Genomic DNA, 26507 nt, shown 5'->3' on the forward strand with positions numbered 1-26507 from the left:
AATATCTCTTGTGTTATCCAAGGATTCCTACTTGTCTTTTTATCTATTTGATCCTCTGCTTCCTTCACTATTTCATCCTTAAAGCTACCCATTCGTCTTCTACTGTACTCCTTATTTCCTTTCCTCTCTTCTAGTCAACCGTTGCCTGATGCTACCCCTGAAACTCTCAACAATCTCTGTTTCTTTCAACTTATCCGGTTCCCTACTCCATAAGTGACTACCTCTCTTCCATTTTTTTCGGTTTTAATCTACAATTCATAACCAATAAATTGTGGTCAGAGCCACCACCTGTTCCTAGGAATGTTTAAAATCTGGTTCCTAAATCTCTGTCTAACCACTATATTGTCAATCTGAAACCTTCCCAGTGTCTCCAGGTCTCTGCAAAGTATACAACAATCTTTTATTATTTTTAATTCAACTGTTAGCGATTATTAAATTGAGCTCTGTGAGCTCGTGGTCGTGCGGTAGCGATCTCGCTTCCCGAGCCGGGGTTCGATTCCCTGCGGGGTCAGGGATTTTCTCTGCCTCGTGATGACTGCGTGTTGTGTGATATCCTTAGGTTAGTTAGGTTTAAGTGGTTCTATGTTATAGGTGACTGATGACCATCGATGTTAAGTCCCATAGTGCTCAGAGCCATTTTATGTTGTGTGCAAATCTCTTAACAGGCGGCGTAGAAGTCTTAACCTTTAAAATCGCCTTGCTAATTGACAATTTTTGTTGATATTATTGATAGTGTGAGGTCGCTTCAATATATTGAAGTTTCGATAAACTAGTATTATCAATAAATATTGAACGTGTTCTTTGGTAGTCATTCATTCGGTTGCGTCTACTGCAAGTTCTTTGATGGTCGTTGGTGTAGTTGTGTAATGTGTACAGTAGCACACTGAATGTTGTTGTTGTGTATACACCGGCTTGCTGCACTGCGTAGTGTGTGTGGTACCGTTTGATTTCCGTGGGGAGAGGGTGGGTTAAAATGCTTGAACTACAGCTGGTGTTCAGCGTTCATTTACTCGTATAGTTAATTTGTGTGGATAAAATGTGCGGTATTAATTAGGTTGACAAACAACGTTTCTCCGGTAGGTGATACACAATTACATTATAAGAAATGCTGAGACATCTTACAAAAAATGCTAGAGACATATTTGGCAAATTTAGTTTTAAAAATTTGGTGAATACCTGTGAGTTACGCAAGGTCAGTTCATGTATTATCAAGTCGAGAGGAGCAACTTCATATTATGCAAATAGTTTACAAAATAGGAAATATGTCAACAACCGCCTTGGTGATGCAGGCGTCAATACCAATAGCGAAGATGGATTTGGACGAAATAAAAAAGATTCATGGACAGATTCCATACACTTGGAGCATTCTGCACTTGAATTTTTGGGATGGGTAAGTTTTCTATGCTTACTGTTGTTAAATATAACACTGTTGAATCGTTATTTCGAGTGTGGGTTACAAATTCGTGTAAATATTTTAAAGAGGTAAAGACAAAATGATAGCACTGGCTTTATGATATTCTGCATATTACCAATAGTCTTCCATTCTCAGAAAGTGTGCTATTTGTCTTTCAGGCATTCTGCGTGTCAGTTGAACTGACGATTTCTTAGGTTTTTAATATTTCCTAAAACAAAAACAAATTTGCCCCTACTATACTATGAACTTTTAAATATACTAAGTTTAAAACATATAATAACATTGACACAGAGCTGTTCACCAAATTTAGACACCATCGGTCAGAAAATGTGATACTGTCTTCCACTGGAATAGTGTTAGAGATGAGAGACTGCGCGGTAATATGAAATTAAGGTTGTAATAATGCATGAATCCTAAGTGTTGTCCAAAGGTTTAAGTTAGCTCTGTAATTAATGCGAGTGAAAAACCAAAGTTTCGAAGACCTGTTTTACATAATACATAAATATGGACGATTAGTTTGATGCAGATTATATACCGCTACATATAGTTCTATATTACGTAAACTATGAAAAATAATCAAATTAGCGAGGGGGAGGGGTAGAACACGACTTTCCATACCCACATAATTTTGCTATTGACGCTCCGATGGTTCAGTGCCTAACTGCATTTATTACTGCTTGCATGAAATTGGTTCCCCCCCCCCCCCCCCCCCCTCCCCGCAAGGACGTAACATCTGTGAAATCCCCCCCCCCCCCCTCCGCAAGGACGTTTCACGTAGCATCTGTGAAAGGCATGTTGTTATTTTTTAGAAATATGTATTAGTTAAGCTTGTTTCCTGACATCGTCTGCATGCTTCAGAATATCCTCCCTATGGTCTGGCTTGTGTGTTTAATTACTGTGCTGCCATGCTGTAAATTTGCTGAAAAACATGAATGTATCAAAATATATCTGTGTTCAAAGTCACGTATCTCAAAATGGACACCTACCACATTACATTCATTAGCAGCATTTAACAGAGCATATTTTATACTATTAGAAAAACATATTTTCATTTTGGTGTCTCTTTGGGTAAGGTGCAAAAATTACGCCTAAACTATTGAATTTTTTTGTAATTTGAGAAAAATCCTTGCATTGCTCCATAGTGGCTACGCCATTACCAATCTCAGTGACTGGTAGCCCCATTGCCTCCCCTATAGCCATGCAAAGTGAGCCACAGGTGTGTTTCTTTACTGCAGGTTCCCAATCCGAAATGTGAGCATCTAACAGGTTGTCAAGCCTGAATGTGGATATCTAGCAGGTTCCCGGGCCTTGTTTGGGTCTCTTTGTGGTTCCCAAGCCATAATGCAGAATTTCTCAGTCATTAAATGCTTTAAATTTGTTGCTGATGTCCAAAACTAGTGTTGCGGCAAACTGTATTGCCACCCCATCATTGAAACAGCTGTAACTGTTATGACTGTTGTTCTGGAATGCAGCATATGTCTCTTCTAACTGGCCAGTGAAATGATTGAGCAGCTCCATGAGGATTCATGAAATTAATCAAGGCATCTTTTTCTTCACATGAAAGTTCAAATATTTTCTATCCACCATTTTCTACCATAAATGCAAGCGACATACTGGCCAGGCTGTAGTTCAGTAATGACAACATGTTTAGTAGCAACTTTAGCGCACTGACTAAACTCTTCATCCTAAAAATATTCTATGACTGTTGCCATCACAGCCTCAGGAAGCTTTTTCCCACATTTACCTTGGGCTGTGCCAATATTCCCTGTTCAGCTTTTAAATTTCTAGCCTTACGTACCATTCTTTCTGAAAAACAAAATTCTTCCATAGTCTTTTTGATAGACCAGCTTTGGGGAACTAAGGTCAAAGTTTGAATTTCCTGATTATGATTTGATATATGTAATTTGTCTTTCAATACTTCGATCCACTGACTGTAATCTGAACGAGTCAAGCATTGCTTGCTTGCGGATGGTTGCTACAGTTCAGTTTGATCAAGTCCTCCCACTTCTGCAACTTTCTTAATAATTACACCTTCAGCTTGATGTATTTTTCACTTTGCATATCCTTTTGTATCCATTGCATCAATTCGTTGAAGTTTTGATGGTAATATTCCAACAGTTTTTAAGCTTGTATTCAAATTGTGAGCAACATTAGTCTTCCATCTGTGAATATTTCAGTGTATCAAATTCTTCTCAACAGGAAGGGCACTTTTTTGGCTTGGTCTAATACCAGACACAGTTATACTTTTTAGTAGGTCAGCTGTTTCTATGTTGATCGAGTGCAAACTTTTTTGTGCGGTGTGGTTTTTCTTACCAAACAGGTTGCGGCACGATCTTTGCTAAAATTCAAATCTTTGTAGGAGTAAAGTGTCATGGTGGAAGCATAGTTGAGCATTTTCAGTAGGGTGTAAACCATTCCGTCTAGTAAGTAATTGTTGTTGTTTTAAGGAAAGTTCCTTTACAGCTTTTTGTCCTTTTAAGACTCTGTATGTTATTAAATGGCATGTATTTCCTAAACTGCGCACATTAACTTGATCTTGGGTCATTCCATGCCAAGTCATCCAGGCCATGACACCCATTACCTAGTTGTGAACAGAGATTTTGTGTACTGCTTTTGTATCTTATATTGAACTTTGGCCAATTTTATTTATTTATTTCTTACACCATGGATCCAACTGTGAGAATTTCACATGGATGTAGTGTGTGTCAATTTTTACATTCTCAATGACAATTACTTATACACTACGTTTACAAGTAAAGATTAGAAAGTTACGTTACTACTACAATGATTCATAACACAATATGATGAAATGAGAAACCTTAGCCTACAGGTTACAAAGTTTAAAACATAGTAGATTAAATAGGAATAAGGTCATATAACCCAGATAGTTAAATATAAGCAGTTAACACTAAATGTGTTACATTTGTGGCAAGAATGTACAGGTTAATGTTCAATTTATACGATAATACACTCCTGGAAATTGAAATAAGAACACCGTGAATTCATTGTCCCAGGAAGGGGAAACTTTATTGACACATTCCTGGGGTCAGATACATCACATGATCACACTGACAGAACCACAGGCACATAGACACAGGCAACAGAGCATGCACAATGTCGGCACTAGTACAGTGTATATCCACCTTTCGCAGCAATGCAGGCTGCTATTCTCCCATGGAGACGATCATAGAGATGCTGGATGTAGTCCTGTGGAACGGCTTGCCATGCCATTTCCACCTGGCGCCTCAGTTGGACCAGCGTTCGTGCTGGACGTGCAGACCGCGTGAGACGACGCTTCATCCAGTCCCAAACATGCTCAATGGGGGACAGATCCGGAGATCTTGCTGGCCAGGGTAGTTGACTTACACCTTCTAGAGCACGTTGGGTGGCACGGGATACATGCGGACGTGCATTGTCCTGTTGGAACAGCAAGTTCCCTTGCCAGCCTAGGAATGGTAGAACGATGGGTTCGATGACGGTTTGGATGTACCGTGCACTATTCAGTGTCCCCTCGACGATCACCAGAGGTGTACGGCCAGTGTAGGAGATCGCTCCCCACACCATGATGCCGGATGTTGGCCCTGTGTGCCTCGGTCGTATGCAGTCCTGATTGTGGCGCTCACCTGCACGGCGCCAAACACGCATACGACCATCATTGGCACCAAGGCAGAAGCGACTCTCATCGCTGAAGACGACACGTCTCCATTAGTCCCTCCATTCACCCCTGTCGCGACACCACTGGAGGCGGGCTGCACGATGTTGGGGCGTGAGCGGAAGACAGTCTAACGGTGTGCGGGACCGTAGCCCAGCTTCATGGAGACGGTTTGCGAATGGTCCTCGCCGATACCCCAGGAGCAACAGTGTCCCTAATTTGCTGGGAAGTGGTGGTGCGGTCCCCTACGGCACTGCGTAGGATCCTACAGTCTTGGCGTGCATCCGTGCGTCACTGCGGTCTGGTCCCAGGTCGACGGGCACGTGCACCTTCCGCCGACCGCTGGCGACAACATCGATGTACTGTGGAGACCTCACGCCCCACGTGTTGAGCAATTCGGCGGTACGTCCACCCGGCCTCCCGCATGCCCACTATACGCCCTCGCTCAAAGTGCGTCAACTGCACATATGGTTCACGTCCACGCTGTCGCGGCATGCTACCAGTGTTAAAGACTGCGATGGAGCTCCGTATGCCACGGCAAACTGGCTGACACTGACGGCGGCGGTGCACAAATGCTGCGCAGCTAGCGCCATTCAACGGCCAACACCGCGGTTCCTGGTGTGTCCGCTGTGCCGTGCGTGTGATCATTGCTTCTACAGCCCTCTCGCAGTGTCCGGAGCAAGTATGGTGGGTCTGACACACCGGTGTCAATGTGTTCTTTTTTCCATTTCCAGGAGTGTACATCTATTTTAAGGCAGGTTCTCACTGTGTTTCATAAACTCTTTCCAACTGTAGAATGACATGGCTGAAAGAAATTGCCTCAGAAGCTCTTTAAATGTAGATTTGTTGGCTATTTCACATTTGATTTCTAAAGGAAGAGCATTAAATATCTTTATACCAGAGTACTGTACACCATTCTGCACAATCTTCAAATTTTTACCTTCAGTGTGGAAATCGTGTTTCCTCCTTGTGTTGTACTAATGGTATTCACTGTTACATTTGTATAAATCAGTGTTTTTACTTATGAAACACATAAGTGAATATATGTATTGAGAAGTAGTTGTATGAATTCCCAGATTCTGGAATAGGCTTCTGTAACTGCATCTCGGGTCTACACTACACATCACTCTTACAACATGCTTCTGAGCAATGAATGTTTTCTTTGCAAGAGGTTGATTTCCCCGGAAAATAATTCTATATGCCACCAAAGAATGGAAGTAACCATAGTATGCTGCTTTTTAAATTTTGACATGTTTTCTGGTGGTATACCATCTAGTGAGATATCAAGAGGTTCAAAATACTTCTCAACAATCTCTTTACTCAAAACTGCTCTCCTTGTAGCAATGTTACTACACTGCCTCACTGATAAGTGTTTTGTGCATGCTTGTGGATGAATTAGCCCAGTCTAAGCTAGGAAGGTGGGAAGTCCCAAACTTGGCTACCTTCCGTCTCATTCTATCCAACAAAATTTTGCTGCTCACACTTCGATCAAACAAATCAAATCAGTACCCCCAGGCACCCATTTGAATCACGCAATTACACAGTTGCTTTTCTTCGTATAAAGTAAAATGTATTCACCCTCCAGGTTTCTCCCAGTGTGCATTTTTCATTTTATAGCACAAGGTCCCTGTACATATTTTGAATATTTGGGAGACTTTGTTTAGTGACATCATCTTTCTCGAAGAGAAAAATAGTACTCGAGAAAATTGTAATCTTGTAAAAGAGTTGTTGCAACTCTCATAATTGTTTTTAAATTAAGAATCAGTTACGTACATCTACTGTTCTTAAATCTGGTTTGGTACTCTTCTATATTAGATCCTACTTGTCTCTCTAATCTATTTTGCTTTATATACATTTTGTTGGTAGCAATTGCTGAAAGTTTTATGCAATGCGTTACTTCAAAGCAAACTGTAAAAATTTGAAAATTGGCTGCAGTTTTTAAAGAAAATATGGTATGCTGACAGTTTTTTTCCGTGAATATCCTTTTGGACATGTAGTTTCTGAAAACATGTTAGAGTTGCCCAATTAAATTTTTGTAAATTAATTTTAATTAATGTTATTGTTAATTTAGAAAAATATTTTGGGCAATTGTCAACCCCCCCTCCCTCCCAGATAATAAAGTTTCAAAACTTCCTGGCAGATTAAAACTGTGTGCCCGGCCGAGACTCGAACTCGGGACCTTTGCCTTCCGCAGGCAAGTGCTCTACCATCTGAGCTACTGAAGCACGACTCACTCCCGGTCCTCACAGCTTTACTTCTGCCAGTATCTCGTCTCCTACCTTCCTGCAAGTTTCGCAGGAGAGCTTCTGTAAAGTTTGGAAGGTAGGAGAGGAGATACTGACAGAAGTAAAGCTGTGAGGACCGGGCGTGAGTCGTGCTTCGGTAGCTCAGATGGTAGAGCACTTGCCCGTGGAAGGCAAAGGTCCTGAGTTCGAGTCTCGGTCCGGCACACAGTTTTAATCTGCCAGGAAGTTTCATATCTGTGCACAGTCCGCTGCAGAGTGAAAATCTCATTCTGGAAATAAAGTTTTATTGCACAAAAGAATCAGGTTTGAAAAATGAATGGCACTATCCTGGAGAGAAATACAATTACTACCCAAGAGACATTAACAAGATTAGTACACATAACAATATCCAAATTGAACATAAATTGTAGTACATTACATGACATATGAACACCTTCTTACTTGTGCCATAACCAAATTAAGTGACTTTAAAAATACATAGCATTTTGTTTATAATATTTAAGCATTTTGTCAAAAGCCAATATTGTCAACACTGCACAAAATGGTCGTGCTGCCGTCTGCATAAGTTGATTTGGAATTACACATGTGACAATACACTTTGATGCTCAGATTTTTTTTTTTCCTCCCCATGAGAACCACTTTTCTTCCATCAACTTTGAGGACTCTTTGCTCAGACAATAAGTAAGGCAAGTTAGTGGTGATAACAACTTCACTCAGAATACGAGGTGTGACAATAAAGTAATGAGGCTGATGTGAATAAAAAAATGTTGCTTACCGTTTTAGTCAAGTTTAGTGTTGTCTCCTTCAAAGTAGTTCCTTTGTGACTGCACACACTTTTTCAGTGCTTCTACCATTGATGGTAACATTTCTGGAACTCATCTCCTGTAATATCCTCCAAGACCCTCGTCACAGCTTTTTGGACATCTTGTGTTGTTTGAAAATGGTGTCCCTTGACCGCCATTTTGACTCTTGGAAATAGAAAAAAGTCGCACGGAGTGATATCTGGTGAATAAGGTGGCTGTGGTAGTACTGAAATTTGTTTTGAGGTTAAAAATTGCTGTACTGACAGAGCAGTATGGGACCATTTTTGCACAAATCTTTCTCATAGCATGATCATTAGTTATTATTAGACAAAACATTTCATGTTCAGTTCTTCTGCAATCATTTTCACGGATAATCTTCGATCAGATTGCACAAGTTCATGCACCCTGGCCGAGTTGACATCCGTCCGTGAGGTTGATGGTTGTCTACTGTGGTCTTCATCTTCAACATTTGTTCTGCTTTCACTAAACATTTTATGCCAACAAAAAACTTGAGCTCTTGACATAACCTCCTCTCCAAAACCCTTCTGAAGCTACCATAAGTTGTCGTTGCGTTTTCACCCAATTTAACGCAAAAAGAAATGGCATACCGTTGCGCAATATTATGCGGTTCAGTTACCACGGCGAACGACACAAACATGTGTTAACTTATTACAGCACAACTCACGACTGAACAGTTGCATCGATGTGCCGCTTGGACTAGAAGCAGCTTATAGACCAAGGTCAAAGGTATTGTGCCTATGCAAGCCTGCAGGGTTACCACATCGTACAAAGAAAATCAGTCTTGTTACTTTATTGTCACACCTCGTATGAGAGAAAGAAACATCACAAACATCATTATCAGTCCAGTAGAATGGGAGTGGTCCATGAGGATGTGTGAACCCTACTGTAACATCTCCTCCTTCACAATTCACCTTCTCAACAATTCCCAAATACCAAGAAGAGTCATATGCACATGCAACTTAGCAGTTGGGCTGCACAGTGCATTCTGGCATTAGTGGTGTAAGTGCAGCTGAGAAATCATGCACGATACTAAAATCCGTATCACAGTTCAGCCTTTTTTTCTCCAGTCTTGGTTGGTGATATTGGTACAGTGTGATGCATAGATCATGTTCCAGGAATTGTTTTTGCACTTGTGAAGTGCCGAGAAAGATAATGTCTGACTTGCAGCATTTCATCTTTTGAAATATTGAGAACTGAAGTGCATTGCAGGTTCTCGTGATAGAATTCAATTACCTGTGAAGTTGTAAGTATTTGATCTTTCCAAACTCTTTGCAAACTTGTTTTTGTGACAAGTCTTTTAACAGTGCCACCAATACCATCACACGGAGATTTGCCATGGCTGGTAGCAAAAAAGGACCGGCTGCACTTATGTTAAAGTTATGTTCATGGTATCAGATATTTCTGAAATTCTTAATAATTTTTATATTGTGCACCACAACCACAGCGAAATATTCAACATACACAAGATGAATTTCTGGAAATTCACACGTCAAAAAAAAAAAAAAGCAGTACAGTCTTCTGAGTCCAGTACACCAATGCAGCATCATGTTCTAGATAATCAGAAACAATACAAATACTTTTTGCTTCAGCTGTTTGTCCTTTCTGTAATATATATGGGTAGTGTGAACAGTGCAGCTGCCATTGTTCCACACAAGAACCAAGGCACTGTGATGGCACCCACATGCCCGCTACCTACAAACCCTGCATCTGAGGATGAAGTGGTGATTGTTGTGTCTGCTGAGGACCTAGATCTCGCTGGGCCCTTAGATAAAATGAATGTTGGTCGCACAGGTACTCATCCGGTGGGAGCAGGTGATCCTGAGGCGTAGACTGCCTCATTGAGTGTTTCATGCCTTCCCAGTCTCACGATAATGTTATACTCCAGTGGAATTGCGGCGGTTTTTTCCACCACCTGGCTGAGCTACAGCAACTGTTAAGCTTAACACCTGTTTTCTGCATTGCCCTCCAGGAAACCTGGTTCCCATCAATGTGGGCCTCTGCCCTCCATGGCTATAGGGGATATTACAAGAACCGTAGCAATTATAATTGAGTGCCAGGTGGAGTGTGCGTCTATGTCCTGAACTCGGTATGTAGTGAAGCTGTGCCCCCTTCAGATGCCTCTTGAAGCTGTGGCTGTCAGGATACGGACAATGCAGGAAATAACTGTCTACAACCTATATCTCCCTCCAAATGATGCAGTACCCCTGAATGTATTGGCTACACTGATTCATCGACTCCCTACACCTTTCCTACTTTTGGGAGAATTTAACGTCCATAACCCCTTGCAGGGTGGCACTGTGCTTACTGGCCGAGGTAGAGGTACAGAAAATTTACTTTCTCAACTTGACCCCTACCTCCTGAATACTGGGGTCACCACACATTTCAGTGATGCTCATGGCATTTACTCGGCCATTAATTTATCGCTTTGCATCCCAGGACCTCTCCCATCTGTCCACTGGAGAGCCCATGATGGCTTGTGTGGTAGTGACCGCTTCCCCATCTTCCTGTCACTCCCCGCAGTGTCATGCCCATGGCCGCCTACCCAGATGGGCTTTAAACAAGGCAGACTGGGAAGCTTTCACCTCTGCTGTCTCCGTTGAATCTCCCCCACATGGTACCATCGATATGGTGGTTGAGCTGGTCACTCGAAAGATCGTTTCTGAAGTGGAAACTGCGATCTCTTGTTTCTTAGGGTGCCCCCGGTGAAAGTTGGTACCTTGGTGGTCACTGGAAATTGCTGAAGCCATTAAGGAGCACAGGGGCTCTACAGTGACATAAGCGGCACCCTTCCCTAGAGCACATAAAGATCTTAAATGGCTCTGTGCCTGTGTTCGCCACCTTATAAAAAGACGGAAACAGGAGTGTTGGGAGAGGTATGTCTTGACAATTGGGTGCCATATGTCACCTTCCCAAGTTGGAATGAAGAGCGGACGTGTTTTTGGGTACCACACCCCAACAAGTGTCCACGGCATTACCATAAATGGCGTGTTTTCTACTGAAGGAAACTTGATTGCCGAGCACTATGCATCGGCTACTTACCCCCAGCCTTTCGCACCCTCAAATGGCAGATGGAAGGGAAGGTCCCCTCGTTCACTACACACCACAAATAACCTTATAACGCCCTGTTTACAGAGTGAGAGCTCCTCAGCGTCCTTACAGTTTGCCTTGACACAGCTAATGGACCAGATTGGATCCACAGTCAGATGCTTAAACATCTTTCGTCCGACTACAAGCAATATCTCCTCGTCCTCTTCAACTGAATCTGGTTCGATGGTGCCTTTCCATTGCAAAGGCGGGAGAGCACCATCAACCCAGTACTCAAAACCAGTAAAAACCCATTTGATGTGGATAGCTATCAGCCCATCAGCCTCACCAACGTTCTTTGTAAGCTGCTAGAACTTATGGTGAGCCAGCAGTTGTGTTGGGTCCTGGAGTCACGTGGCCTACTGGCTCCATGTCAGGGAGGTTTCCGCCAGGGTCGCTCTACCACAGATAATCTTGTGTCCCTTGAGTCTGCCATCCAAACTGCCTTTTCCACATGCAAACACCTGGTTGCCGTCGTTTTTTATTTACGAAAAGCTTACAACACGACCTGGCAACATAATGTCCTTGCCACATTATGAGAGTGGGGTCTCCAGAGCGTGCTGCAATGTTTCTGTTTCCATCACGCCCCATAAGAGCTTAAATATGGTCCAGGGTATCATATTTCACAAGGACCTTCTTTTGTAGCCTAACCATGAGCAGCGTGCCCATTTTAGAGCAGCGAGGTGTCCATTTCGTCTGGCGCATCCACCAGTGTCAGAGAGATAATCAGGTTGCCACCTGTGCCTTCATCTTTGCCCTCGAGGGTGACACATTACCCGAGAAGGTCAAGGTGATGGTCTACCGCTGTGATGTAAAGCCATATATCCCTCCCCTGATGCGGTGTTTTAAGTGCTGGAAGTTTGGCCACATCTTCCCCGCTGTACTTCCAGTGTCACCTGTCAGGATTGTGCCTTCACATCCCAATACTCCCTGTGCCCCGCCTCCCACCTCTGTCAGCTGCAGAGAGCACCATTTGCCTTACTTGCCAGACTGCAGGATTCTTCAGAAAGAAAGAAAAACTGTAGAATACAAGACCCTGGACCAACTGACCTACACTGAAACCAAGAGATAATATGAGTGGCTACATCCTGTGCATATGACGTCAACCTACACTGTTGCTACGACAACAGTACTACCATCTTCCTTTCTGCCGTGCACAGTTGGCTCTCAGAGCCGTCAGACTCCATCTGCCCCTTGGTGGGGGACACTTCCCTCCCTGTTCCTCCTGCACAACCTACTTCAGTCCCTGAGACTGACTCGGTGAAGCTCTCCCAGCCAGACAGGAGCAGCAAGTGATCGCACAAGTACTCATCCAGTGGCAGCAGGTGACCCTGAGGTGTAGACTGCCTCGTGGAGTATTTCGTGCCATCTCAGTCTCACAATCATGTAATCCTCCAGTGGAATTGCGGCAGTTTTTTCCACCACCTTGCTGAGCTACAGGAGCAACTGTTCAGCTTTACACCTGCTTTCTGCATTTCCCTCCATGGAACCTGGTTCCCGGCAATGCAGACCCCTACCCTCTGTAGCTGTAAGGGATATTGCAGGAACCGTAGTGACTATAATAGTGTCAGGTGGAGTTTCCATCTGTCCTGAACTCAGTATGTAGTGAACCTGTGACCCCTTCAAACACCTCTTACGGTGGCTGTCACAATAAGGCTGACACAGGAAATAACTGTCTGCAACATATATCTCCCTCCAGATGATGCAGTACCCCTGAACGTATTGGCTGCACTGATTGATTAACTCCCTAAACCTTTCCTAATTTTTGGAGATTTTAATGTGCATAACCACTTGTGGGGTGGCACCATGCTTAAGGCCGAGGTAGGGAGGTGAAAAATTAACTGTCACAACTCGACATCTGCCTCTTAAATACACTTCTCAGTGTGGCACAGGTTTGGCCATTGATCTCTCTGTTTGTAGTCCTGGCCTTCTCCCATCTATCCTCTGGAGAGCACATGACGATCATTATGGTAGTAACCACTTCCCCATCTTCCGGTCACTCCCCTGGCATCATGCCCACGGACGCCTACCCAGATGGGCTTTAAACAAGGCAGACTGGGAAGCCTTCACCTCTGCTGTGACTTCTGAATCTTCCCCACATGGTGGCATCGATGTTGTCCAGGTCACAACACTGATCGTGTGTGCAGCAGAAACGTGATCCCTCGTGCCCCCAGTGAAAGACAGTCCCTTTTTGGTCGCCGGAAGTTTCTGAGGCAATTAAAGAGCATCGATGATCTCTACAGTGACATAAGCAGCACCCTTCCCTAGAGCACGTAATAGCCTTTAAGCAGCTCCATGTCTGTGTTCGCCAGCTTATAAAAAGACGGAAACAGGAGTGTTGGGAGAGGTACGTGTCGACCATTGAGTGCCGAATGTCACCTTCCCAAGTCTGGACAAAGATCAGGCGTCTTTCTGGGTACCAGATCCGAATAGGTGTCCCTGGCATTAACATCAGTGGAATGTTATCTCTCGACGCAAACGGGGTAGTCGAGCACTTTGCTGAGCACTATGCACGAGTCTCTGTGTCAGAGAACTACTCCCCAGCCTTTCGCACCCTCAAATGGCGGATGGAAAGGAAAGTCCTCTCATTCACTAAATGTCACAGTGAACCCTGTAACACCCCATTTACAGAGAGAACTCCTCAGTGCCCCTGCACATTGCCCCAACACAGCTCCTGGGTCAGCCCGGATCAACAGTCAGATGATTAAACCTCTCTCATCGGACTACAAGTGACACATCATCATAATCATCATCATCATCTTCATCTTCATCTTCAACCGGATCTGGTGCAATGGCATCTTTCCTTCACAATGGCGGGAGAGCACTATCATTCTGATGCTGAAATCCAGTGAAAACCCACTTGATCTGTATAGCTACTGGCCCATCAGCTTCACCAACCTTTTTCGTAAGCTGCTAGAACATATGGTGTGTCAGTGGTTTGGGTCCTGGAGTCACGTGGCCTACTGGCTCCATGTCAGGGCAGCTTCCATCTGGGTCGCTCTACCAATGATAATCTTGTGTCCCTCAAGTCTGCCATCCAAACAGCCTTTTCCAGATGCCAACATCTGGTTGCCGTATTTTTTACTTACGTTAAGCATAAAGATTACCTGGTGACATCATATCCTTGCCACATGGTATCAGTGGGGTCTCCAGGGCCCACTCCCGATTTTTATCCAAAACTTCTTGTCGCTCCATACTTTCAGTGTCCAAGTTGGTGCCCCCCATATCCAGGAGAATGGGGTCCTCCAGGACTCTGTATTGAGTATATCTCTATTTTTAGTGGCCATTAATGGTCCAGCAGCAACTGTAGAGCCGACCGTATCACCTTCTCTGTATGCAGACGACGTCTGCATTTCGTACTGCTCCTCCAGTACTGGTGTTGCTGAGTGACACCTACAGGGAACCATCTTCAAGGCGAAGTCAGTCTTCAAGGCTTCCAGCTGCAAAGTTGTGTGTCATGCACTTCTGTTGGTGTCGTACCGTTCATCCAGAACCAGAATGATTACTTAATGATGATCCACTAACTGTAGTGGAGACATATCAATTCTTAGGACTGGTTTTTGACATCCGATTGACTTGGCTTCCTCACCTTCATCAACTTAAGCGGAAGTGCTGGTAGCACCTCAATGCCCTCTGCTGCCTGAGCAACACCAACTGGGGTGCAGATCACTCTACGCCTTTCAATCCTGCCTTGATTATGGGAGTCTGGGTTATGGTTCAGCGGCACCCCCAGCGTTGCATTTACTCGACCCAGTGCACCACTGTGGTGTTTGCCTAGTGACAGGAGCTTTTAGGGTGAGTCCAGTGACCAGCATCCTGGTGGAGGCTGGAGTCCCTCCATTAACAGTCAGGCTGGAGTCCCTCCATTAACAGTCAGGCTGGAGTCCCTCCATTAACAGTCAGGCGTGCACAACTGCTGGCTAGTTACGTTGCACACATTCATAGTTCTCCTGAGCATCCGAATTATCGTCTCGTTCTCCCAACCACTGCAGTTCATCTCCCGCATCGGCAGCCCGGGTCAGGGCTTACGATAGTGGTTCGCGCCCAGTCCCTTTTGTCTGAACTGGAGTCCTTCCCTTTACCACCTCCACTTGAGGTCCATTCACTTACACCTCTATGGTGTAAACCTTGGCCAAAGCCTTGCCTGGACCTTTCATGTGGATCCAAGGACTCCATTATCCCTGCGGCTCTCTGCTGTCATTTCCTCTCGATTCTCGACATGTAACTGGGCCATGAAGTGGTTTACACCGACAACTCAGTGGCTGGTGGTCACATAGGCTTTGCATATATTCATGGAGGACATACTGAACAGCACTGGTGCAGATGGCTGCAGTGTTTTCACTGCAGAGCTGGCGGCCATATCTCGTGCTCTTGAGCACATCCACTCGTGCCCTGCCAAATCATTTCTCCTGTGTACTGTCTCCTTGAGCAACCTACAAGCTATCGACCAGTGCTACCCTCGTCATCCTGTGGTAGAATCCATTCAGGAGTCCATCCATGCCCTGGAACGGTCCTGTCGTTCAATGGTGTTTGTGTGGACCCTAGGCCACGTCGGAATCCCAGGAAATGAACTTGCCAACAGGCTCGCCAAACAGGCTACACGGAAACCACTTCTGCAGATTGGCATCCCCATAACTGACCTGCGTTCTGTCTTCGGCCACAGGATTTTTTGGCTTTGGGAGATGGAGTGCCATAACAGTACACACAATACACTGCGTGTCATTAAGGAGACTACGAATGTGTGGAAGTCTCCGATGCGGCCCTCTCACATGGAATCACTTATCCACTGCCAGCTCCGCATTGGCAATATGTGGCTAAAGCATGATTGCCTCCTCCGTTGCGAGGACCCACTTTGGTGTGACTGTGGCTCACAAATGACGGTTGTCCACTTCTTGCTGGACTGCCCACTTTTAGCCGCTATGCGATGGACTTTTAACTTTCCCAGCACTCTACCTTCGGTGTCAGGTGACAATTCCTCAGCAGAAGCTTTAATTTTACATTTTATTCATGAGGGTGGGTTTTATCATTTGATCTAAATTTTAGCACATGTCCTTGGTCCCTCTGTCTTCTCCACCCTAGTGCTTTTAGAGTGGAGGTTGTAATGTATTGCAGAGTGGCTGGCTTCTCCTGTTTATTCTCATGGTCAGCCAGCCATGGTAATCTGCTCTCTTGTTTTGATCTCTTCTACATATTTCTTGCATCTCTCTGTGGTTTCCTTGTATGATTTTGTCCACTTTAGTGTTTGTTGCCCTTCTGTCATTCTTGTGGTTTTCTCTTTTCTTCCAGCTGTTTTTTGTATGTCTCGATTATTTTAATGGGAACAAGGGTCTGATGACCTAGCAGTTTGGTCCCTTCCCCCCTTCTTTTAAACCAACCAACTCTTCTCCATTAAAAGAGCCCTTGCTTGTTGTACCAAATATTCAGAAACCTGAAATTTGGAACGGACTTTTTGTTGAGGCCAAGTTGGCAGCACAAGAGTAAGTAACTGAATTTTTTCACCATTATTTGCATATTCAATTTTCTGTTTGATTTTGACCACGAGTTCATCATGATGTTTTGCCTTTTCTTCTAGTTGTATTAAACCACTGTCAGGGATAGTGCTTGCATTAGCAGCCAGCTCAACTTCATATGTATGTGAAATTTTAGTTTTCAAAGCCCCAGCTGCTGATTCCAGTTTTTGTTTGGCTGTTGCTTGCCGACCATGCTGAGCAACTGAATGTATCTTTGCAGCAGACACTCCTAAGCTAGTTACGCTAGTATTGAGCACAGATTTTTCTGGTGACGAGTCGTCACTTGCTTGTTTTTCATTAATAAGTTTTATTCAGGCTGGGCACATTTTCTCCCCAGGAATGATACTAAAGCCTCTCATTTTGAAGGTCTTCGCCTTTTCTAAATTAATTTCATGCAATCCAGATGAAACAGATCATTTATGGCACTTGAAGGGATCACAGCAAATTTTCTTATTTAGAGAGAATCTGTGCAGGTACCTGTCCTTGTGTTTAACACACATACATGGAACACTTAAATCATAGAATGAATTACTATTGCTTCGTCATAATAAAAGTTCTTGTTCTTCACTAGTCAGTTCATTCACACAAGTCAGGACATTATCACACATATCTTGCAGATACTTTCGAAGAAAACACTACCTGCTTGAACTTTTCACACTGCTTCAGTCATAAAACCAATGTTTGTTGTAAATAATTCAAAAGATGATTGGTATAACCTAAAAAGTAATTAAATAATGAAAAATAATTCTATCCCATTGTTTCATTACAAAAGTATTTCACATTGTTATTGTAACATTAGGGAACTTTAGGTTTGAAATGGATACTTAAAAACTTCAACAATTGAATTTTTAACCAGTAATTGACTCTGGGTACGACTCAGTACATGACTCTGGGTACGACTCAGTACAAGAGCTCAGAACTGCATTCTCAGTGAATACATGACCCAAAACAAAAGTAACCGGATGATGCAATACATGTAGTGGCAATAAAACAGTGTTCTCAGATATTATTTTTTCCTAGGGAAATTCAGTGTAGCCAGATTCAGCAATTCAGTGGTGACATGGTAGTCATGAATTAGCAACTTTAATATTTCTTGTACTGTAACGTTGTTCTTCACACTTCCCGCTGTTTCTACAAACTTATTCTTTTTGTGTGACATAATGGAATATCTATAATAATATTGTAAATTTACAAAAGGTATATATGAGGGGGTTCTACCTTAAAAAATGATAATGTCCATGCATGGATTTTGTTTAAAAGAAATTATTTACAATTTTTTCTGATGTGTATATGGTATATATTCACTACAAGAAGCATGACTATAAAAATATAAACCTTCCCCCTTTTTTTGGGGGGGGGGGGGGGGGATCAAGCTTCCACTGCAAAAACTGTAGGAACTATTGCATTTTTATATTATAAAGTAGCTCGTATATGAAAGCCTGAATTCCTGAATCTATACAACTTCTTTTTATCATAAGTGAAAAAGTAATTGACTTGCAACAGTTATATTTAGGAAATGTGAATATATCTAGATAAACTTGCATTACACAAAATTTCAAGGATTTGCGTGATGATGGGTGTCATTTCCTAAAATTTCTGGATGATTTGATGTGGACTCACCCTCTTGTTTTTCCATTTTAGCGACAACTTGATGTGCTTCAGGCACAAAAATCAAATTGTCAAGTCCTAAATAAAGTAAAGAAATAAAATTAATAAGCATTCAGCTTCACAAAAATTATGTAGCAGTCTTGAGTACAGTTAAATGGTTAAATTTAGCAATGAACCTGTCACAAACAGGTTTAAAATCACCAAATAAAAAGCAAAATGGATATTTAAACACTGAAGACATAATCAACGAAATTTCAAATTTAAGATGCAATTTTTGCACCTTACCCAAAGAGACACCAAAATGAAAATAAGTTTTTCTAATAGAATGAAATATGCTCTGTTGAGAGGTGTTAATGAATGTAACGTGGTAGGTGTCCATTTTGAGACACATGACTTTGAACACAGATATATTTTGATACATTCATGTTTTTTAGCAAATTTACAGGATGGTAGCACAGCAATTAAACACACAAGCCAGACTCAAACGTGTGATGTACTAAACACCCAGATAGACACTAGTTTGGCAAAAGACTAGGGGCATAACACACTTTCTCCACTACTTATGCCTCGTTAAAGTATGGGACAAATTTCTCGTGATGTGATTTGTTGCCCTCTTTGAACTTAGATTATGCCAAATTCATTGCTTTCGGAACTCTACTTCCATCGTTTGTGTGTAGAGCACAAGAAGTTGTACCACTATACCCAGAAGCCAGAGTCTAGCTCTTTTACATTAGGAACAGTGGAATGCCAAACTTGAAGATTTCTTCACAACTTTTTGGTTTCTGTGAAAGTGGTCTTCACAAAAGTGGCTCTAGCACCTCATCCAAGTTACAGGTGAGCCTGAAACTTTGCATAAGTTCATGTAGCGCCCTCAGGTATATACTGTACAAATTTCATCAAAATTGAAGATGGCTGTGCTGGGAGCATGTTCTAAACTGGGACTCTTGACATGGAATGACCCCACTGTCAACTCTTGTCATGTATTCATTGAAAGTGTGATCAAAATGCAATTATTTTTAAGTGGGTATAGTTAAGTATAGTGGCTGGAAGAACCATAGGTTTGAGGGCATTACAGAAGTGTCCAATTCCACCTGTCTTCTTTGACCCATGATGCAATCAATATGGCGGAAATGGCTACTTCCAGCTTATACAAAATGACTACAATGATGTCGCTACATACACACACACACACCAATAAATGTGAACAATGACATAATGACAAAATGACATAATGTTGGCTCACTCCAAAAATAAAATGAAACTTAACGGGACAACCATGGAAAATTGGGCATTTAGGGCGGGGACAAGCTAAATATACACCAGTGAAAAAATACGGCACAATCTCAAAACAAATAATATAAAAAAAATTGAATTACTAAATTCCTCTGCACCAACAGGAATTTGACAGTTTCCTCGGCGTATATAGCAAAAAAAAAAAAAGAAAGAAAGAAACTATAGTCCCAAAAAGTGGAATTGGAAACTTCCTTTGATGTATACAGCTCAACCACAGCTTCCAATACCAAAAACCCAACAGCTACAACTCCGAAAAGTGGAACCAAAACCAACTCAAAAACCCAAATACCCCATATTCACGACATCAATTAAAACACAACTGACCTTCCATAAATATACAACACACAAAACGTTATAATTACTATAGAATAAAACCAAAAGAAATATTACTTACCAACAAATGCCTCTGACACACACACACACACACACACACACACACACACACACACACACACACACACACACACACAACGCCACATGTCCATGGTGACCAAAAATCTGCAGAAGCTGTACAATAGTCATTGTACCACCACATATCTCAAAACGTAGCGATACACTCATGAACTTAACTGCCTTATCTGTACCTAACAAAAAAAGCAATACAAAATTAGAGTTCATTCCCCACAACAAACACCAAACTAATCAGGCCCAAGAAAAGCACCAAATACATAAACAAAGCGAACCTTAATAACTTGCTGAAAACACTTCCTCAACACTCGTTATAGCAACAAAAACATAAACTCAGAACCACGTTAGCATGATGACAACAAAAACTCAAATGAACCCAATACCACATGTTAAACTCAGCATGTCCAGCTCCACCTCCAGAGGGCACCATTAAATATAACAACACAACATCTACAAACACAACCAACTCAAAAACTCCGTGCCGTAGTGACGTCACACACCACAACACTATTATGTCAAGGGTCAGAGCAGACGGGTGAAATCACACACTTCCATTGACCCTTTTTTAATGGATGAGTACATGATAATCAGCAAAAAATGTAGTAGTGGTAATACAGGACTAGAAAATAAGAATATGTGGAACCAATATGAATAGGGGATGTGTTACAATTACAGACACAGACTAAAACCCAAAGCTCACAACAGTAGTATAAGTTTATGTGCCTGCTAACTCCACAGATGATGATTTTGTAAAAAAAATATGTAATGAGATAAGGTCTTCAGATAGTTAAGGGAGATGAACTTTTATTTGTGATGAGGGACTGGAATTAAATACTGGGGAAGGTAGGAAGGGGGGGATTGGCATGAAAGAAGGTTGTATATGTGAAAGAATCCTGGAGACACCAGAATGCTGCCAGTAGATTACATAATGGTAGGAAAGAGAATTAGAAATCAGACTTTTTTTAACTTCAGAAATTTTCCTCAAGCAGACATGGACTGAGTCCATAGCTCTTGTTTATGAACTCCAGATTAAAATTGAAGAATATACTTGGGAAATTCAGGAGATAGGGCTGGGATAAACTAAAAGAACTAGAGGTTTCTAAAAGATTCAAAAAGAGAATTAAGCAACAATTGGCTGGAACAGGTGAGGGAATACAGTACAAGTCAAAGAAAATAATAAAAGCAGGAAGTCAAATAGGTAAAATCCAATGTTCAGTAGAAATTCTTGTATAACACACAAACAAAAGGAGAAAATATAAATGTCTAGCTGGATAAAGGAATTGACATCTAAGGCATTAGGTTGGCAAGTAATGAAAAACAGTGAACCAGGAATGGCTAGAGGAGAAATGCAAAGCTGTTGATGTATGTGTGATTGTGGGAATAATAGAGGTCACCAATAGGAAAATGATGAAAACCTTTGAAGAAAAGAAAAGGACCTGTATCTATATAAAGAGCTCAAATGGAAAGCCAGTACTAAGCAAAGAAGGGAAGGCTTGAAATGTGAATGAAATATATAGAACTGTTCAAAGGAAAGTAACTTCAAGTTGGTATTATGGAAGGCAAGAGGAAGTAGATGAAGTGATGGGACATGTACTGCTAGGAGAACTTGACAGAGCACTGGAAGACCTAAGTTGGAACAATTTCCTTGGAGTAGATAATATGCCTTCTGAATTACTGATATTCTTGGACAGCCAGCCATGGCTATATTATTCTGTATAGTCTGCAAGATATATGAGACAGGTGAAATAACTTTAGAACATAAAGGAGAATGTAATAATCCCAGTTCCAAGAATGATAGTTGCTGCCAGTTGTGAATATTTCAGTTAAGTAAGCCATGACTGCAAACTATTACAAGAAATAATTTATGGTAAAATGTAAAGGCAAGTGGAAGGCAACATTGGAGACAGGTTTGGGTTGCAGAGGCATGTTGGAACACACAGGGAAATACCAACCCTGTGACTTGACTTAAAAGACAAAAGGAAGTAATGCAAATCTGCCTTTACATCATTTGGATAATTAAAAAAAAACTTTTGACAGTGTTGACGGGAATAAATTTTTTTAAATGCAGAAGCTAGCTGGGATGAAATACTGACAGCAAAAGGTTATTTTCAACTTATACAGAAACCAGACTATAATTTTAAGAGCCGAAGAACGTGAAAGGTAGGCAGTAACTGAGATGATGGTGAGAGAGAGCTGTAGCCTATCCCCTGTGTTTCACAACATTTATGTTGAGAAAGAAATAAAGGAACCCAAGGAGATATTTGAAAGGGAATTAGGCTTCAGTTGAGATTACCAGTGACATTTTAATTCTGTCAGTGGCAGCAAAAGACCTGGTAATCAGTCGAACAGAATTGATCGTGACTTGAAAAGAGTTTATAAAGAGAATGTCAACAAAATTAAAACAAAGGTAATGGAGTTGTATTGAATTAAACAGGGTGATACAGAGGGTATTAGATTAGGAAATGATACACTAAAAGTCATGGGTGAGCTTTGCCATATGGGCAGAAAAATAACTGATGATGGTTGAAGTAAAGAGGATATAAAATGTGGAATGACTGTTGAAAGAAGAGCATTTATGAGAAAGAAAAAATTATTAGGAAGTGCTGTTTGATAATGTTTGTCTGTATATAGCATGGCCCTATATGGAAGTGAAAAGTAGGCAGTAAGCAATATAGGCATGAAAATAATAGAAGCTTGTGAAATATAGTGCTGCCAAAGAATAATGAAGATAGGATGAGTCACTCACATAACTAATGATAAAGTACTGAATTGAACTGCGGAAAAGATAGTATTGCATCACAACTTGGCGAAAAGAAGAGATCGGTTGATTTTGTATATTCTGAGGCACCAAAGAATAGTCAGTTTGGTTATGGAGTAAAATTTGTAGAGGAGGACCTATGTTTGATTGCAGTAAGCTGGTTAAACTGGATGTAGGTTGTGATAATTATGCAAAGGCTTAACAGGGTAGAAAGTGAAAAAAAGGTGCATCAAACCAGTCTTCAACCTGAAGATCACAGTTTTTGTTCCTAATTCCACTCATAACATACATGTGCCATGATCAATGCACTCGCGAGCTTGCGTCTATTGCAAGGAAGTGGAATTGTGCTCAGTGCTCCATGATGTAGAATGGAATAGAGAAGGACACTGTCTGAAGAAAAAGGAAAAAAAAAAGGTTAAGCACTCAGAAAGGGAGAAAGAAATGAAGTTCCACAAATTGAGAGGGTTTGTGATGTTACTTCATTGATTACCAAATAGTCACACTTCAAAGAACTTGACAGTATGAGCCCACCTATCAGTATGTCACTGAACTCCATCTGGCCTGGATGCGTGCACTAATTCATTGGAAAGGGTATAATAAAGCCATAGTATCCTCTCCTGAGCCAAGTCGGCCCACAACTTTTGTAACTGGTTCGTGATGTCCTTTGTACTGACAGTGGGTCAGAGTTGACGTCTGTTGCATGTTTTATCAGGGTAGGTCTGGGGATCTTGCTGCCCATGTGAGCACCTTATCATGCCGGCAATGTGTGGAAACACGTCTCACGTGCGAACAAGTATTGTGTTGAAAAATGATACTGAGATACTGTCACATGAGAGGAGACATGTGAAAACTGTGTACGTCTGTGACATAGCATTTTGCCATTTGGCTTCCTTCAATCACTGCCAGCCATGACCTAAATCACACTCAGTCTCTCTACACTGTGACACCAAGAGTAAAAGTACTGTGCCTGTCCAAAACATTGAAGACTGGACCTCTCGCTAGGTTGCCGCTATACTTGCCAAGGATTATCCAGCATACTACACTACTGTATTTTTTTGCTGAACACAATACAGTTCCATTCATCAGCATCCATACTTTCTGGCCACAGCACCATTCGAAACACAGCCATTTTTGTTGTGTTATTGGCAGCCTGTGTGTGTAATTCCCTAGCCTAGCTGCCACTAGTCTCCAACCAGTGGTGGGGGATTACGGAATATTGCAGGGAGTCCATTACATGTTCTTGGGTGGTAGGCACAGTGTGAAGGGATCATGATGTGCTCCATGCACAATATGGTGATCCTGCCATGTGGTGTCGAGACGTGATCGACTGTGATCTTGACGATGCATATGCCTGCCCTCATATTCCCATGCAATCCGACATTCCCATGCAATTCAACATTGGGATGCTGTCACACCTGAATGCCCCACACATCTGGATACTGTACGATTTGACCAGCTGGCGAAATGGCAACACACAATGAGGTCCCTATCAGACTCTTATCAGGTGCTGATAATGCTGTCTCACTGGCACACATGGCATCTCCGTGTCCTTCAGTGGTCGCTAAGTCTGATGCTGTTCACTCCCCTTATTTACCCTACGAGGCCTGGTAACAATAGTAAACATGAACAACACTAATGCACTCCAGTGGCTGTTCTAGCTATCACAGAGAATTGCAACGTTAAATCATTTACATACCTGCTCATAGTCTGTATGAGTAAGAAGTTACATTGATATCAGACCATGTCTGCTGGGTACTTAACTCCTTTTGTCAGGTAGTTTAGAACAGGAAGATGGAAAATCCAAAGAGGAGAGAATGAGTGCAGGTTGAGTGAAGTTACAGTTATTGGGCAGAGGTCTGTGTGGGACAGGGAGATTGGGGGTTTAGAGGATTGAAGGATATGTTGCAAAGACAATCCCCATCTATGTAATTCAGAAAAGCTGGTGTTAGGAGACGATTGAAATGGCTTAGGTTGAGAAACAGTCATCGAAATCAAAGCAAGTTCTGAGCAGCATTTTCTGTCATTGAATGCTCAACTCTGTCATCAGCCACAGTTTGCTGGACAGCTGTTTGGTGGTATTGTCCACATGAAATACTGTCATAAGTTACAGGAGTACTGTTATGGGATAAGACTGATTCCACAGGTGACACTGCCTCTGATAGAATAAGATGTGCCTGTGATGGGGCTGCAATAAGATGTGCTGAATAGATGTATAGGACAGTCTTGCACCTGGGTCTTCCACAAAATATGACCTATGTGGCAAGAGATTAGTAGTCGGTGCAGCATAAAGATGGCCTAGGTACTTTTGTAGATTGGAGAGGTGGTGGAGTATCTCTGAAGGAAGGCTGCAAAAGATTGTGGCTGACTAAAATTTGGACTTCTTGTGACCAACTCTAACGAAGACAAGTATAAAACAATGTTTGAGAAGTGTGTGAAACTCTATTGCAAATTTCATTTTGTGTGGCATTCTCACTAAGACATGGTAACAGTAATAATGGTGGTGAAGATACTATCATGAGATCCACCAAGTAATTCAGATTAAATGGCTGATAGAATTAGTTGAAACACAGTTTTATCTAAAGTAAGTGACGAAGAATAGTATCTGTTTCATAGAGCAAGTTCTATGTTGTTCTTAATGAAAATGGTAGTGCTATTACTAGAATCAGTTGAGTGTTAAAATCACTGATTAGGCTCAGGGTGTGTTCATAAAGTAACACAAGTGTTGTTGTAAGAAAAATTATTCAAGATATAATTTCAAAGCCAGGGCAGAAAGGCAGTCTGTATCGGTTGTAATGTCATCTGTCAAATTAGACTAATGCTTGTACATGCCTGAGTTAGATTGGAATATGTGTCATTATAATTATGTTCAGTCTACAGGACTACTTGTAACAGTATGTAATTGTGGATCTGTAATTGTTGACAACTGTGGCGTGGTGGTTGATCAGTGTGCTGTTTCTATGCCTAATTCTTATTTGTAGCACTGATGACAGCTGCACTGTCAATTGTAATCTAGATCTGCAGTGCAGTTAAAAGAGAAAAGGCTTGCTGAGTCACTTGATTTGTATCAGTATAACTCTTGCCAAGTTTGGCACAGAACTTGATCACATACCATTGTTCAATCATTTACTCCATTACAGATGAAGACACGGTCTCAGAGATGAGTTTCACTGAATGAAAAAGACGCTGACACAACCACTGCTTAGACCAGACTGACTTGGGGTGCATTGTGAACCTGGTGCATCCTTCTCTCTTCCTCTTCTCCTTCAGAGTCTAGCCCAAATGCACTGCAACACACGGCCACTTCACAGTGAAATCACTTGAAATACTTTATGAACACTCCCTGTATACACATTGCATCTCAACAGTCACTAATTTGAATGGTCATAGAAGACAATCACAATGTGTTAGTAATACTTCAGAGTGGCAGAAAAGAAGTGAGAAAAGAACGCAAATTTCCACATGTTCGAAGAAAGGAGTTAACTGTTGGCAGCAAGATCATTAGAAATGGTACCTGGTGGAACACACAACTGAAATCAAGGCTACTGAGCAAATTCTTATCTTTCTCTGAAGTGAAATTCCTGCAACTGTGGGACTATCCCTCTCATTCATACCAACAGACTGGGGGTTGTTATGACTATCATAGTGAACTGAACAACTTTGTGTTTGCTAGTATACAAGGTGATACAGCTAAGCTATTCTTCCCAGTTGTT

At 42.0% G+C, this 26507-nt stretch overlaps 1 protein-coding gene across 1 annotated transcript in view; it reads left to right on the forward strand.

Annotated features, from left to right (window-relative positions):
- The first annotated feature begins 613 nt into the window (after positions 1-613).
- The window catches only part of LOC126298592 (uncharacterized), a 41836-nt gene continuing 15942 nt past the window's right edge, over positions 614-26507 (forward strand). Inside the window, exon 1 of the mRNA XM_049989966.1 lies at positions 614-1390. Coding sequence (XP_049845923.1) covers positions 1106-1390 — 285 coding nt within the window. The 5' untranslated portion in view covers positions 614-1105. The remainder of the gene's footprint in view (positions 1391-26507) is intronic.

Source organism: Schistocerca gregaria, chromosome X (genome assembly GCF_023897955.1).
Source record: "Schistocerca gregaria isolate iqSchGreg1 chromosome X, iqSchGreg1.2, whole genome shotgun sequence".
Lineage (NCBI taxonomy): Eukaryota > Metazoa > Arthropoda > Insecta > Orthoptera > Acrididae > Schistocerca > Schistocerca gregaria.